Raw genomic sequence first — 17,313 nt, forward strand, 5'->3', positions numbered from 1 at the left:
GACGTCACCTTGTAGAAGAGTTCCAAAAAAACAGATGTGGAAAACCCGAAACCCGACCCGACCCGCGTTTTCGCTTCGGTTCATATGCAATTCGGGTCGGGTTCAGGTCAAATAGAACACATATCTCTTGTGGTTCGGGTTGGGTCGGGTTGGGTAGCGTGGGAACCCGACCCCACCCGATCCATTAACACCCCTAGTATCTAGGGGTGATCGTTTTCCGGTTTGGTTCCGCCCAATGAAATCGGTCACTTTTTTTTTTTCCCCACTACTTGGTGCCATCTCTTCGTGTTCTCCACTACTTTTTTAGAAAAAGATATTAGTAAAAGAAACCTTCATATGTGCTCATATATCTTCTATGATAAACAAAAATTAAAAAGCAGATATATAAATTGCGGATTGAAAACAATGAACTAAACTCACCAATGATCAAGAGATAAGGATTATTTGCAACCATGAATGATTAAACATTAATAATGATCCTTGAATTGAAAAGACGAACAAAAAAATGTACTTCATTTAAGTTTTAATTCATATTTTACTAATTCTTTTGAAGAAATAAATAAATATATATATATAGTCGGTCCGATTCCCATTGGAACCGGGAACCGGATTGCCTGAACACCTTTAGGAACCAAGAATCGGACTAAACAGGCTGGTCCGATCCGGTCCGGTCTGGTCCGATCCAGGTTGTGTGGTTCTCGATTTGAGCAGTCCATTTTGCATACCCCTATTTGTATCTTATGACTAGCAATGGCCATCGTTTGGATTAATGGATTTTTTAATTAATTAGTTGAAGTCTTAATTAATTGAAAAGTATATAAAAAAAAGAAATAAATGAAAACCAAGCCCTCGGATGACATGCTGGCCCAGGTATGGGCCCATACCAGTGCCGTGCTTGGCCCAGCACAGAGATGTGCCGGGGCCTTCATGGGCCGGCCGGCCCGTGGCCATTGCTATCCGAAAAGAAGGATAACTTTATTTTAGAAAAGAGAACCCAAAAAAAATATATATTCCAAAAATGTTTATCTATCTCTTTTCTAATGACTGCTTGCTAATGCTGGCAACTATACTTTGGACTATATTCATCCATCATCATTTAGAGATCTGTCTCTTGGCGACAGATACGCACGGCGATTCCATTAGACAGTTGAAGGCAACTGTATCTGTCTGTTGGCGACATCCAACGACTTTGGAAAATTACAGAGAATCCTGTTTGTTGTCGCAATTTCGATATGTTATTTCGTCTCCTGGTGCTCTGTAGTCGAACCGCTCGAGCTGACCATAACTGGTGAGCAAATTGCTTACCCATTTGAGTATAATTGATCACATCTGTTTGTAGGCTTCAGAAGATCACGACCTTCAAGGTCTCTCTCTCTCTCTCTCTCTCTCATCTGTGTCTGTTTATTGTGACTAGTGTAATTGTTCATCATTTTCAGTTTTTGTGGCTTTGGCCTCTTGATGATCACTGCCTAGAATTTCTCCAATCGTGCTAAATCCTTTGGTCATCCCCGTTTACTCTTGAACTTACGAATCAAGTGCTTTGATTCATGTAATTTATCTTGTAGATGGCTAATGCTGTTGGAAATAGCAGCTGCCTCTGGAGGCAATCTGCTTCCTGGAGTAGAATGTCGTATTAGCGATAGGAACGGAAAGCTGTCGCCATAGACATCCTTACGGACGGCCACTGCAGCTTGCGCAAAAAGGCTCCCATCTTTGGGGACGGCCACTGTTGCCGTCCCAAAAAGGCTCAGCGATGGGCTTCACGTAGCAGTTGCTACTTCTCTTTGTTAGCCAATGTCTAGGCAAAGACAGCTGACGGGCACCTAGCCGTCGCTCATAATCATTAGGGATGTTTTTTTGGGCTTTTACGGACGGTTTTGCCCGTCACCTTTGTCCTCCTTCATTAATGATGGAAAGCGACTTGATCGTCTTCAACATTCGACAGCGATTTTAGTTATGCTATAAAAGAGATAATCTTATTGATGCCATTTTTTGCATATTTCCTGAAAACATAATCTGATTACTGGACTCCATTACGATGTGAATCAGACGGTTTCTCTTGTCCTCGACTGGAGGAAAGCAGTCTTCATATCCATATCATTCTCCATGACATACTTTGGATGATGTAGGAAGATATCTGGGAGTGACCCCTTTTGTTACCACGAGAAGCAGGAAAGAATGCAAAGAAAATTCCTTTCTTGTGTTGACGATAACTGTTGAAGGCAAATGGCACCTTTCCCGATCTCCTACGGAGACTAGGAAGCAAGAAAGGGATCAATTCCCACGTTTCCTTCTTGTGTCGACAAAAGAAAGGAATGTTCTTTGCTTTCTCCATTTAGCGTGCGACGAGGATAAATGGAGGCAGCACTCGAGAGCCATTTCTTCACTGTTTCATATGTTGCCTCCATTTTATCAGGCTCGCCACTGTCAAATTCGGTCCTTCGATATCGCGCGTACTTCTGGTAATCCCGCTCTAAGTTATTTTCACCATGCACACGCATCGGTTAATTGTTTTATCAACTGTAAGTTCAGATATTTATTGAAATCGGTGATCGATTCTCGCAATTTGCAATTTAGTTTAACAAATCTTGATTTACTTTGAGCCGGATCGGTTGATTTCGTATTGCTCGATTGTTGGTTTTAGTTGGTGGTACAAAGGCAATTCAAGAAGAAGGAATTATCAGATCAGAAGTAAAGAGACGAGAAGAACGGTCTTCAAACTAAGTGCACAAGAGAGAAACATAGGAGAGAACAAAGCAACATTTCATCTTGATGCGCACATTCTTCTGTACGCCCCTTACAGCTTTTATCTTCATCACGTATCGACATTCGCAACTACTTGTAACTTCGACTGTGTTTCTTTTTCATGTTTGGTTAGATGATTTGGAGAGAAAGGAAGAGTTTTTGCTAATCGCTAGGGACAAGAAAAGAAAAGAACATAATGGATCTGACTTAACCCCTCTATTTGCACGCTTTCGCATGCTTCAATGCCTTCAAATTTATTTTGCAGCATCAACGATGCTTTCAAATCTTCTCTGATATTTCATGTGCTCATTCGAGCTACTGAATCTGTATGCTTCAGCATCATGAGTCTATCAAAGTCTAGTATTACTACGGAGGCAATTGGCGCAGTGGCGTTTCTTCTTTGGAAAGGGATATATATTAGGTCAAGGATTCAAATCTTGATGTCTAGGTGCTGTTGGACAGAAGTGTTTTTGAAGGGAACCCACAAAGCCAATCTCATAGTTAGCCAAAAAGGGGATAGTCGAGCAAATTATAAACCGAAATCGAACCAACTTTCGCGTAGAGTACTAACATGGTGGCCACGTTTCGGCGGCCACATTTCGGCGGCCATCTGCATATTTCACTTGTCGAATAATGGCTAACAAAATCCCCTAATTACACCTATGATTGCCAAATTTGTACATTATTTTCTACGGTAAATGTCTGAAATTCGTCGAGTCTACATTGATGAAACTCAATAGCGAGGCTAGAATAGCCGCGAAAGAGTATTTTTGCAGAAGGCAACCTCTCATTGCGTATCATACTAGTGGGTCAAGCAACAAGTATAGAATTAGAAGCATCTCTATGCAAAAGACAATTGGCCTAGAATTTAAGACCAACGTTAAGCGGAGATGGAGAACTCTACATAGATAAGATTGACACTCATTATCTCCCTGGAAAATTTCCACATAGATCTGCTAAAGCAACAGCACAAAAAAAACCACAACTTATCGTTGATCATTCTTTTCGGTTTCCTTCCTGCAGATTTTAACACGGATCTAACTTTCGGTGCCACAGGGCCTACAATTTGGCATGAAAGAGCGGGTGCGAAAGAGCAGGTGCATTTGTGGATAGGGTTTCGTTATAATGACTTGAAGCAGATCTCGGCATCTGCTTCTGATAGAAATTAGCCTTGCCATGCCTTGCTATAATGACTCAGAACTTATCTCTACGTTTTCTTCTAGCAGAAATTAGCGTCAACCTCCTGCACGTGGTTATCATTTTCGGGTAATATTTTAAATCCTTGTTGCACGGAGAATTTGCACGAACCTTTGCGGTTGAACTTTGCATTGACAGTAGTTGCTACTCTTTTTTCTGTCTTGTGTGCTGAATGCGCAGCCTTACAAGGAGAGCGCGTACAGAGAACAAATAATTGTGTTGAGCGTCTCTTCTAGTAATCAGGAAATGGAGAAGTTAACAGGATATGATTACGAAGTATTTTTGAGCTTCAGAGGACCAGATACCCGTAGGGACATTACCGATTTCCTTTACACCAGCATGATTGGCGCTGGAATTCGAGCATACAGAGACGATGAAGAGCTCCGCGTCAGTGAGGAGATCGGCGGCCAGCTTCTCCAAGCGATTGAGCAGTCAAAGATCTCAATACTAATCTTTTCTAAAGGATATGCTGATAGTACTTGGTGCCTTAGGGAGTTGGTCAAGATGGTGGAGAGCAAGAGCACGAGGAGGCATAAGATCATGCCCATTTTTTACGATGTCGCACCATCCGAGGTAAAATACCAGACTGAGCACTTTGGCAAGGCCATTGTTTCTCATGCAAACAAGAAGCGGTTCGATGACAAGACTATCGGCAAGTGGAAGGCTGCTCTCACTGAGGTTGGAGCACTAAAGGGATGGGACCTCCATAGCAATCCATACAGGTATTTAATTATATCATGTACGGTCTAATTGTTCCAGATGCATTATTTTGTTTCAGCTCAGTCTAATCTTTTGATGCTTTTTCCTCCAAATAACATCAGAGGCAAAGGTGAATTCGTGAAAGAAGTTGTCAGTAACGTTTTGACTGAGTTGAAAACTGCCTACTTGGAAGTATCTGATTGCTTAGTCGAAGTCGACCATCACGTGGATGAAATCATGAGGATAATAGGTACACACAACTATCAAACAAAGATTGTTGGAATCCATGGTATGGGTGGCGTGGGAAAGACGACCGTTGCCAAAATAGTGTACAATCAACTTTCTAATGATTATGTTGATTGTTGCTTTCTTTCCGACATCAGCAAAATAGAGATTACGCGCTTGCAAAATCAGCTCATATCGAACATCCTTAAGATGAAATGGCCTGATATCAATACTATCATGGAAGGGAAAAAGGTAATCCGGGAAAGGTTAAGCTCTAAAAAAGTGCTTCTTCTACTTGATGATGTGGACAAAGGAAGTCAACTTGATGCGCTCGTGCAGAATCGTGAATGGTTCGGTAATGGAAGCAAGATTATCATTACTACTAGAGATCAGGGAATTCTCAAAGTGCCTACACTTGTTGATGGGACTTACGAACTTACTGGCATGGATCTTGATCATTCTCTTCTACTTTTTAGCAAACATGCCTTTAGAAGAGATTATCCATTAAAAGAATACAGAGTTCACTCTGCAAGAGCAATTAATATTTGTGGTGGTCTTCCTTTAGCTCTTGAGATTATAGGTTCTCTTTTATCGGGAAAAAGAGTAGAGGAGTGGGATGCCACATTGAAGGAGCTAGAAGAATCTCCTCAAGAGGATGTTGGAAAGAAGTTGATGATCAGCATTGAGGCATTAAATGAAGAGCAAAGAAAAATATTTCTCGATGTTGCCTGTTTTTTCATTGGGTATGATAAAAGAATTGCGATTCACATGTGGGAAAGCTGTAAATTTCTTCCTCATCAATCTCTTGGAATCCTTCAGCAAAGATCTTTGATAAAGATTAGAGATGATAACCAACTATGGATGCATGATTGGTTAAGAGATATTGGAAGAAATTTTGTACAACAGGGAAGTGGGAAGAAACCAGAGAAGCAAGAATGGGTGTGGACTCATGCGCAAGCACTAGAGGTTTTGGAGAAAATGCAGGTATAAATGTTTTCCCCTCTACAGAATATCAACGAGGTATATCATGGTTGTTTTTCTAACTTCCGTTTTCTGTTTTTCATTTTGGCAGATAGGAGGTGATGTTCCCAGAATCATAAGTATCGAAACGATATGTTTCAAGTTTGAGAATCTATCTCAATACTCCTCGATAAAAGAATGCCTCGCAAGTCTTTTGAATCTAAGGTTCCTTCAAGTGGATAGCAAAGGCTTCGGAAACACAAAGTCTATCTTTACTCAATTGGGTCGTTTGATATATTACCGGTGGTCAAATTTTCTAGAAACCCCATATAGCCCACTTATCCTTCCGGAGTTGAGATGGCTTTCATGGCATTACTTTCCTATGGATTTTAAGCTGACCAAAATCTCCCTAAGGAAGCTAGTAATCCTTGATCTCTCAAAGAGTAAAATCACGGAAAAATGGGATGGTTGGAGCCACATCAAGGTATGATTTCAAATAGGTCAATGTGAGTTCTTTTGTTTTAGTTTATCTTAATTTAACCTAAAGGGCTATACGATGTCTTCTTTTCAGTTGGCTGAGAATTTGAAGGTCCTAAATTTGACCGAATGCATTAAATTGCGTAGAACTCCAGACTTGTCTTTTCAAGTGAATTTAGAGCGACTGATTCTTGAAAGATGCGTGAGTTTGCTTCAAATTGATCCATCCATTAGTCACCTTAAGAAGTTAGTCTTCTTAAACTTGAAGTATTGTGAAGGTCTCCGAGAGCTTCCGGACGAGTTGGGGGAACTGGAATCTTTAATGGAACTTCTTCTAGACAACACATCTATAGAAGAGATCCCTGAATGGAGAAGGATGAAGAAACTGGAAATTCTCAGCTTGGTCGAATGTGAATCATTGAGTAAATTTAGTTTTATCGGTTGTGCAGCATCAACATCGAGGCTTTCATCGGTGGGTGACCCTTCGGCTCAACTGCCTAAGTTGATCGAAAATTCCAATTCACTAATTGAATTGGATCTAGCAGGTACAAAACTCAAGGAGTTACCCGATTCAATTGGGAACATGAAGAATTTGAAAGTACTAACAATGCATAACACCTCTGTATGGAAACAACTTAGTACCATTGGAAAGTCGGTGAACCTCGAGATGCTACAGTTAGCGGGACTTTTATTACGATTGGGAGGAGAAACTCCCCGTAATATTTTTAAGCAAACATGTCTAAGAATCCTGGAAATGGTTGGCACTACAATTTCGGTGGTGCCTCGGCTTCCAGAAAGTCTGATCACTCTTTCTATCGCTACAGTCTCAATGGAGACGTTTCCCGACCTCTCGAACCTATTAAATTTGAGAACTTTGCGTTTGTATTTGTGGGGATCACTCGAGGATCCTTACAAACTCGAAGAAACCACGAGTCTTTGGTGGATTGGAAGATTACGCGCACTTGAGGTCTTGGACTTGTGTTCTCCTTATATTGCCACCCTATCTTCCGATCTCGTTCTCCTCTCTCAGCTGAAGCAACTCAAGCTCTTATGCATTAATTTGCAATGCCTACCTAGGCTTCCGACAAACTTGTCCTACTTGGGCATCCAATTTTGCAAGAGAATAAAGACAACGAATGATCTCTCGACTTTGAAAGTGTTATCAGATTTGGAAGTTACTCATTGTGAGAAGCTAACGGAGATTCAAGGCCTTGAATGTTTGGAGAACCTGAGAACATTAGAGCTCGTGAATCTTCCCTCGCTGACGAAGTTGCCTGATCTGACTACCTTGAAGAAGCTCAAGAAGATACTTCTATGGTATTGTGCCCAGCTGTTTGAGATTCGAGGTAGCCCGGAATCGTTGGAGATGCTGGACATCTGGCACTGTTGGAAACTGCAAAAGTTGCCCGACCCATCAAGCTTCAAGAATCTAAAATCTTGGATTCAAGATGGAAGGAGCATGATTTGATTACAACTTGCAAACGCTCCCTTCTTTCTTTTTTTTTCCGGTAATGTTTGCGTTTTTCTTTTGGGCATCCCTAATTATGGTATCATGCATTATATGGCCTTTAATGAGTGTTGTCTCTCCAGCTTGGTAATGTGATTTTGGTTACCGAAAACTAAAATCTGCCATGCTCACCACCAAAATGAATCAGGATCATTCGTCGATGTGAATCGAACGGGATAAAACCGGGTTTCTTGTTAGTCTGTGTCTGGGCAAAACCTAGAGTGAAATTTCAGATGAATTGAGAAATCTTCGAGTGTCTGAGGAGCGCTGAATTGAAATTTCCCCTGATTTCGAAGCGAAAGCGAGGTAAAACCATTCAACCTAATGTCCGGACTCCGGTCCGCTCTCGAAAAATCATGTAACATAAAAGCTTATTGATTTTTCATCTGAGCAAACAGCAATCGCGATTATCCTTTCAATCGACAAGCATATATGTGGGTTCGAAATTGCACCCGTTGAAACAAAGTTTTATCTTCTTTTTTAGTTTTTGGGATGCTTTGAAGTCCTAAAACTTGTCATTAAAATGCAATCGAGTCCTAAAACTTTCAAAAAGTACAGTTAAGTCCTAAAACTTGTCACGATAGTGCAATTGAGTCTTAAATCTTTAAAATAAAGTGCAATCGGGTCCTGAAACTTATTACGAAAATATAATCGAGATCTAAAACTTTCAAAAAATGCAATTAATGGAAATGCTCGATTAGACCAATTTGACAAGTTTCGGGACTCGATTGCACGTTTTGAAATTTTTTAGACTCGACTGCATTTTCATGACAAGTTTAAGGATATAATTGCATTTTTGAAAGTTTTAAGCACTTTTGTTTTAGACTTCCAAGACTTTTTATTTTTATAATTTTGTTCATAAAGTTGTACCTTCGTTCGTATAGAAATTTGTATGTGCGTGTCTATATATATATTTTTTTTGGTAAGGGTGCGTGTCTATATTTATATCGGGCTAATTCCAAAAAAAAAATACAAACTTTATCTTGAGCGATAATTTTGGCCCGAATTTGTTTTGTCTCAATAAAAAACATACTTTTACTAGAGTCCCAAATTTGGCTCCTGTGATGTGAAATTTTTAAATTATTCGGGCAAGATTTGGGATTTAATTGAAAGTTGGGTGATTTTTTAGGAGACCAAAAAAAGTTCGGACCAGAATTGTCACTCGAGATAAAATTGGCGCTTTTTTTTTTTTTTTAATTAGTCCTCTGTATATATATATATGTTCTAGTTGTCGTCCTTTCTTCGTGACTCGAGAGACTTGAGAGAGAGAGATGCAGCTTCTTCAATGCCTCTCGTTTGGTTCTGCCAACATCACTTCTCGTTTCCTCGCGAACAAGGTAAAGCGGCTGCTGCTGCTGCTTCTTCTTCTTCTTCTTCTTCCCTCGCTTTGCTTATCGCCTCGGCAAACCTCCACCGCTCGACGGTGACGTGCTCGCCTCGCGCAGCGCGATGCGGTGACCGCCGCAGGAACGCGGGGAGGAGGAGGAGGAGGAGGAGGGGGAGGGCCGGGACGGGACGCGGGCGGAGCTTCCCCTCGGGACCTCCAGCGGGCTGGTTTCCTCGCCGCCGCCGCCGCCGTTGCTCCGCCTCTGGCCGCCGCGCTCGTCGCCTTGTCTCCACTCTGCGTCGCTCCAGGTGCGCCGCTTTCCGCGTTCCTTGACTCTGCCGTGTGGCGCCGTTGCCTTTGCGCTCTCCGTGTGCGGGAATGGCGCGGTCTTGTCGAACGCGTTTGAGCTTCGCGTGGAATTTGTCGGAGTGGATGGCCGTGTTCTGGTGCTATCTGTTAGGTTGCGTTAGTTGGCTCGTGACCGCGGAAGTGCGCCGGAGACATGCTTCCGATTCGTTTTTTTTTTCTTTTTTTTTTTTTGATGAACTCGAAAAGCTGAGAAGGAAATAGAAGGAGGATGATTTGTTGTTGTTAGAGAAGGAGCAATTTGGTTAGCTTTGCATGATTACGTACATCGCAAGGCTAATTCCCCGCTGCAGGAACAGAGAATTGCGCCTGGTTTAGTGGTTTACTGATTCTAAAAAATGCTCGGGCTAGATTGCAGGTGGATGAGTTGCTCATTTGTCTGTTTTGTCATCCGGAATAGGTGACGGGTAGTAGTGTATCGTGTGATTTTTACTTCTAATCAATGTGCCGGTTCGTATCATTATTGTAAACTTACTGTGAAGTGGCCGGCAATGGTGCTGCAGTTAGCTTCTAGCGTTATTCTCTTATGATATATAGTACAGTGAGACCATGATGAGCGATCAATTGCCTTCTCTCAAGTTGGAGGTGTGAAGGTTTCTTTCCACCCTATTCGTGAGCTTACCCGTGGTTATCCAGATTCTATGAAATTCGTGCTTTATAGTGATATTTATCTGATACTTGAGTGTGTTACCGCGCTCAAATATTCCTGACATGTGGTAATGTGAAGTGGGTTTTCAGAGGAATGAGAAATGATGTTGATCCACTACCTACCTAACTTTTTTCTGCGAGCACTTTGAGAGTGGCCCAGAGAATTTGTTGGAGGGTCTTAGGTTTGCACTCATTGGCTTTCAAGTATACTTATCACCATCTTATTTTCTTTTGCAATCTTCCTGTCTGTGTATATTCTTAGGAGATGGGAAGTTCCTGCAGATCCTTTCAGGAGAGGGAGAGTTCATTTTCCTGGTTGAGGTTAAGAACCGAATGAAAATCTTTGGGTGTGTTTTGTGCTTTTTTCCCCCCTTTGAGAGGCAAATTAATTTTCCTCAATAACAAGAAATGAGCAGTACAAACTTTCAGAACCAAAACAAGTCAATATTGTCCGACTCCCCTGCAGTCCTCCCTTTTGCCAATTCATCTGCTGGAAAGTTTGCTCTCTAAAAACATGAGCGAAGGTTATAATCCCGCAGGTATAACTGGTTGAGTTCCAGGTTTATCATGTAGGGGAGTTAAGGGCACACTGTCGTTAGAAGTTATGAACTTTAGATTGTTGCTCCAAATGTTATTGACAGATATGGAATAGATGTTTCATTACATGCATACAGCAGTGATTACTTGTTGAGATTGTTTGTCGTTTAACTTGTCTGCCCGCTGCAGTGTCACTTGGTCAAACTGTAGATGTCCAAAGAGGAGCAGTATTGTTTCGTCGGGCATGCATTGGATGTCATGATGCTGGCGGAAACATAATACAGCCAGTGAGTTCCCTTTAATTCTTACATGCATGTTTCCTTCTTGGCTGATAACTCATGCAAAATTTTGTTGTCTTCTGGCTAGGGTGCCACACTGTTCATGAAAGAGTTACAAAGGTATGAAACATTGCAAAATGGCCTCTACCGATTGAGAGTCTATGCTATCAGAAATTCACTTTCTTATTTGATACCTTCATTAATTAGATGTCAAAGTTTTGCTTCCCATGGCATTTAGGCTCGATAATATTGCTCATTTTCCCGTTTGGCCCAATTATATATGCCCTTAGTCTAATTTTTTACAGTGATCTCCAACTGGATACTTTCTTCCCTTGATCATATCACAGTACATACGCAATCTATACCTGAAAAATGATTTAGTTGCTACAACTATAGAAACGGAGTCGACACGGAAGAGGAGATCTACCGAGTTACCTACTTTGGCAAAGGAAGAATGCCAGTAAGACCAATAGAAATCTTATTCTTTTTCTCTTGATATATGAGATTAATTTACCATCATTTCTGTTTGAGGCTTTTCAGCTCTTAAACTTGTGAAAGAAACACACCTGATTTCTGATTCAGGGCTTTGGTGAGAACTGCACCCCAAGAGGCCAATGCACGTTTGGACCACGGTTGCAGGAGGATGAGATCAAGGAACTAGCAAAGTTTGTAAAGTTACAGGCTGATCAAGGTTGGCCTAAGATAGAAATTGAAGATTGATTGGTACGTGATGTATTATTTAGTAAGATGACCGACCATTATTTAGGCCAATGTGTTGAGTTCAAGCCTTTTTTTTTCCCTTCTCCCTGTTGCCCAACCAAGAAGTGTAAAAAAAAATGTTCGATTCGGTATTCTTGCTTCCACAAAATTGAAAAGAGAAGTATGTCATAGTTAAATGGCGAAAGATATATCATGTCAAGATAGCTGACGGACAAATCGGATAAGATGGTCACCCGTCTCATGGTTTCTTCAATTTGATAGTCTTTCTAACTTACATTGATCTTTAAGATGGCCAAAAGACTCGAAGCAATCGGAGAGTCCGTGTCAGGTTCGCATTCAGATGGCCCAGTATGAGGTGCTTGTCGCCTGTAATGAATGGATGGACTGTGTACTCCATGAACGGAGCTCTTTGCCGACGTTTCTGCTTTCATTCTTTCACAAGTAATGGCATGAATCAGTGCATCTGAGACAGTGCATGGGGTCATCTTCACGGCGTTCACTTTTTCCCGAATCGGTACAGTTAAGCCGAAAACGTTGCTTGATAGTCTGTCTCTCTTGATACAGAATCTCTGATGCTTTAATCCTTTGAACTATGTTCATCAACCTTGTGGCCATCTTTTGTACCTGTTATATTCCAACACATCGTTCGTCTTCCAAGCTAGGGGGCTCAACTCAAACCGACGGATACAAGATATATGAGCAAGAGGCCCAAAAATAAGCCTCCAAGTACAAAATGTAGTGTATATGCATGTCGAAAATAAATCTCCAAGTACAAAAATGTATACGCAAGTGTGGGATCTAAATTAATCTAAGGTAAATGCGATGGGAAAGCAATTTTTTCGAAGATGGATGGGGTGTGTGTAGGTGTGTAAAAAGCGTGCCAGCTCGAGAGAGCGAAAGCGATGTAAAAACTACTTCTTAGATCTAAAACGGCAAGGAACTCAAGAGCTTGTGCGTGAAATCTAAAGCAAATTGCACACATTCAACAGCAACACGCCCCTCTCAATGTCTGGGCTATAAGCTGCCGCTACCAACATCTGCCACCCCCCCACCCAAAAGACTTCATCAATTTTAACACTTCCTGAAATTTTGTTTGGTGCGGCGTTTCTAATTTGACTTTTGTTGGCCCAGATTTATTGAACTTGCACAATCTCAGCCCATTTGTCTGGTATTGGCTCATGATGGATCTTCACTACTACATACATATTCCTTCATGAGTTTCAACCATAATCAGCCTTGACTCGTGTTTATCAACCCATTTCAACAAAACTGACCAAAGTGCTTTCCTATACAGTGCACCATCTAGAATGGTATAATGAATGGCTTTGAACCGTGTTTTTCGTCTTTGCCCCTTGCGAGGTCCGTACCAATCTTCTTTCACTATCTATCACCATGACACATTCAGCGTTCGATTGGCTCTAGGAAGGCTGGGATTTCTCAACTAGTGGCCTCTCGAAGTCTGATGTCAACATACTCGATGCTACTGGAGCAAGTTCTTATGCTTCCTGATTTTTATTCCGAGGAATGTACTCTAGGAATTGATAATCAAAATGGCTGATCAATTCTGATGCCACGTGATAATATTGGTTCATGATTTCATTCACATATATGTACTCACCTTGTAATTGCTTAATTACTAGTTGTGAGTCACCTTTTGGCCTTGCTTTGATCGAGGTGACCATCGGCTTTTCCTAGACCGAAGTCGAGCTGTTCATTCTTAGATCAAAATCAATCTAGATAATCTCTAGATTGAGGCTGAATTTGACCTGACTTGACTCTTCATTCCTTGAGTCACTCCTTTTGCCATATCTTAACAACGAGACTCTTCTCAATAACTATACCATAAACATCTGCTACCAGCAAGAAGCTTCTTTGCTTTCTTTACTGTTTTCCTTTTGAGAAATGGTTTTGTACTGTGAACAACATGCGCCATCAGCTCGGACAAGAGCCATCTAGCTCCTGACCTTTGCAGGGCAACGTTTTCGCAGTTCACCAGTCACTCGCGTGCAGTCTAATCTGTATTTTGTCATTACTTTGTAACCATCAATCACAGTTCATGAAAGGAGCTTCTAGCTCTGGCTAGGTTGGACTTGAAAGGGATGTTGATAAGATGAGATTCCACTCTGCCACACATTCCAAATCGTGGAAAAGCTCAAATTTGTTGAAGCTGTAGGTTGAAACTGGTTTTTGCTGCTTATAATTTGAGAATACTGAGGTTTTGAGTCGTGATATGAATATGGGTCTGCTGTATGAAGCCTTAGGCTACTGGATTAAATTATATGCCCTAATTTCTTGTTGGAGACATGAAAGAAATGAGTAAAGCACAGTAATTTCACAATTGAAAATTGCAAAAGTCACCCATTCGAATACATAAAACTCGTTAGCGTTGCTTATGCAACATCTTAAGGCGATTCATTACAATATCTCGCACACAATATCAATTCATATCATACTTATTTGTGGAATGATGCTTGTGTCACTGTCCGATTTTTACCCCGGCCAAGTAAGCTTAAAAACGAGGTTTCATGGCATCGAGGTCCAGTGGGAGGTACGCAAAAGGGATGATGCAGGTGGATCCTGTAAGTGATGATTATCTTCTCGGGAGGTTTTCTGAAGGCGGGGTCGGCCACAATCGAAAAGTACCCTTACATAAAAGGCATGAGACAAAGAGCAAGACTTTGTAACACCCAAAAGAAAAACCCTAATTCCAGTTCTGTTCCCCCAAAAATCCTCATTCGGTTAGAAACACTGAATTAGGCACCTTTAGGGATTGGAAAGATTTCTTTGACATTCTTTAGAAGGCTCACAGAAACACAGTGTGACCTTGTAAATCTTTTCTTAACCACATGTGTCAAGTAATGGTTTGAAGGGCAGAAAAACTTTTGGAAACTGCCAAGCAGTCATCGTGGATTGATAGGTTCAGCTGTGTCTCTTAATCATTGTCTCTAGATGTGGAATTGGAACTAAACGTGTTTGCCATGATCACCATGCACAAGCTAAAAATCTTCAGGACATATGTCACATGGATGCTCAACATGGGAAACATGAAGACATAATCACATTACAGTGGACCCTCCAAAGTACTCTAATTAGGTTAATCAAGGCTCATTAAAGGCTCCCAACATTGGTCCATGTCTCTGATAGGTATTTGCCAACTGTGGATGGCTCATGGCTACCAGTGCTTTTCCACCATGAACTTGCTCAAATCTCCAATCGATTCTGCACCGCTCGGTATGCTTGCAAGTAATTAGAAGGGGAGAGACAGCATCTCATGAATAATGTTGTTTACACGTGGGTGTACCTTGGATAATCCACGTGTTAAGGTGGAGAAAGCGTGTTATGCGGGTAATTTACAGGTCTCAAGGTCAACGCTCATAAGCATATTGAGCTCTTCATGTGGCCAGATGGTGATTCAAATATGTGACATGACACTCCGTCCTCTCTCATCTTCACTTTACTTTTTAAATTCAATTTCCTTATCAACGCCAAAAACTCTGTTGTTGAAGGGCGGAGTTCCCAAGAAATATGAACAAGTGTATATAGGGTTGAGATTAATTAAAGTCCCGTACCGAATACATATGGATGAGTTGAGTGGTTTCTAACTTTATTTCATGCTTCTTCAAATTGACTCTTTTGAAATTGACACGCTGCACTTTATAAATTCTTTACCCATTTTGTGTGTTCAAGCGAGCTTCTCTCAATAAACTCACTTTCCTCTTATTTTTCACTTTCATACTCAATCTTTTGGAGGCGCCAACAACAGAGTTTCTAATCAGATAATAAAAAATAGTTCAAAAGATTTCTTTGGTCACAAAGGGCTGGTGGAGAGTCCCATGGGAGCTATACAAAATATTACTGTCAGCTGTAACAGGATAAACTAAACTAATAATCTCCATCCTTCACCACCCCTTTCATTAAAGTAATTCAAAAATCATAAGGGTGGTTTCAAAAATTGGAAAGCCAAGTTTTTCAAATCAATCGGTGGTAGTTGCACCAACCCACGCAAGGGTTCGTATTAGCAAGAAAAGAACAAAAAGGAAAAGCCTTTATAGGCTGTCTTATTAATTATCTCTTTGGAATTTCATTAATTTAATCAAAGTTGATGGTGATCTAACCTAGCTTTACCCTGACGACAAGGTAATTGCTGAGACACTGATCTATTTCCTTTTTCCTCTTTTTTATAATTTTTTTAAGGTGAAACCCTAGAGAAAAGAGCATTGAAAAATGGGGAATCTTGACTAATCTTTCCCCCTTCAAATTTTTCATTTTTATCGTTGGTGAAAAGAAGGGTTGCTCCCGATGTTTAGGTAGGCTTTAATGGGGTCGAATTGAAACTATATAACTAATCTATCTAGCGTTAGTTGCTCCTACTTTTTTATGCAGGAAAGTGAAAAGATTCCTAAGGACCCAATGGTTCTATCAAGTGTTACTTATTTTTCTATCTATTTATTTAATTTCGTGTGTGATGTGAGGTGGACATGAGAACCAACCGATCCATTTCCCAATGACCAAAAATGAATAGAAAGGTCAAAGGGGGGACAAGTTGAGAACTACCCATTGAACAACTTGTTACCACCCTCTTGTTTTTAGTCTTGCCACTTGACCTTTAATATATTTTATTCATATATTTCTTTAAAAATTGATCAGCAATCAACTTGGAGTTGAAAAGGATGTGCACAGAGATTTGTCGAATTAGGCAGGGTTCCGATCAACTTCTCTTTTCTAAATGCTAAAGCAAAATTCACAATATTGCATAGGATTGGAGATATAAAGAACGATTTGCGAATATTGCTTATGAAGAGGTATTTGAAAACCCAATTTGGAGTTTGCCACATCACCAAATCAATTTTTTTTCACCCCTAATATTGCTCACTTTGAAAATATTCCGATGGTTTAATTAGTAATTCATCGAGAAAGACTGATACTAAGATAAATATTTGAAAGTGCATTCAACCTAGTAGGCCATATTCAACACTTCAATAAAAATTTGCATATTACCATGTAAAGTCAATTGTAGTTTAAGTAAGCTTTTGTAATTCAAGCATAATTTATGGTGAGAAAACATCTTGGGGATCCAACTAATATATGAGTGTCATTAAACATATGTCAACAATTTCCAAAGTAGAACTTGCATGTATTAAAATTGCAGTACTAACATCCACAAAATTACCTGCATTGCTATCATATTTAGATTTTGAACATCTCTTTTTCTTTATCCATGGTTTGGAAAGTATTAGAAGGAAATTCTTTCTCAAAACCCTCAGTTTATAGGTGAAAGACTCATCCTTCTAAATTCCATTAGCAGTTAAATATCCTTTAGAACGTGCATAGTGACATACTAACTTGTTCGTTCTTCTTATTAGAAATAAGCAAGAAAAGAACATCGAGAGTTCAGCATCTCCAGACAGATCAAGAGCTTGAACTACGGTTTGTAGATTAATTAGTGAAGTCAGCAAACATAGATCATAAATGTGGCTAGAGAGGACTTCTTCAATATTCTGGCAATAAGGACAATGGATTCATCTAAATGATTTTGCACCACTCCTAATTAATCAACAGAAGAGATGGTGGATGATGAGGGACAAACAAAAGGCATCTGAAAACCTTATCTATAAAGAAAAGATAAT

The 17,313-nt window shown here is 40.4% G+C and overlaps 2 protein-coding genes across 2 annotated transcripts; both read left to right on the top strand.

Annotated features, from left to right (window-relative positions):
- Positions 1-4,022: 4,022 nt before the first annotated feature.
- On the top strand, positions 4,023-7,971 carry LOC115689030 (disease resistance protein RPV1-like). The gene is made up of 4 exons (XM_030614996.2): positions 4,023-4,664; positions 4,764-5,850; positions 5,939-6,310; positions 6,398-7,971. Exons 1-4 carry the CDS (start codon positions 4,189-4,191, stop codon positions 7,769-7,771), a joined length of 3,309 nt encoding a protein of 1,102 aa, XP_030470856.2. The 5' UTR covers positions 4,023-4,188; the 3' UTR covers positions 7,772-7,971.
- Positions 7,972-9,063: 1,092 nt separating this feature from the next.
- LOC115689032 (cytochrome c6, chloroplastic) lies at positions 9,064-11,763 on the top strand. The gene is made up of 6 exons (XM_030614998.2): positions 9,064-9,147; positions 9,256-9,445; positions 10,878-10,975; positions 11,055-11,086; positions 11,363-11,426; positions 11,549-11,763. The coding sequence occupies exons 1-6, from the start codon at positions 9,082-9,084 to the stop codon at positions 11,684-11,686; spliced, it is 588 nt and encodes a 195-aa protein (XP_030470858.2). The 5' UTR covers positions 9,064-9,081; the 3' UTR covers positions 11,687-11,763.
- The last annotated feature ends 5,550 nt before the right edge of the window (positions 11,764-17,313 follow it).

The sequence above is a fragment of the Syzygium oleosum genome, unplaced genomic scaffold (genome assembly GCF_021117445.2).
Source record: "Syzygium oleosum isolate NSW1041296 unplaced genomic scaffold, Sole_v2.1 Sole_v2.14, whole genome shotgun sequence".
NCBI lineage: Eukaryota > Viridiplantae > Streptophyta > Magnoliopsida > Myrtales > Myrtaceae > Syzygium > Syzygium oleosum.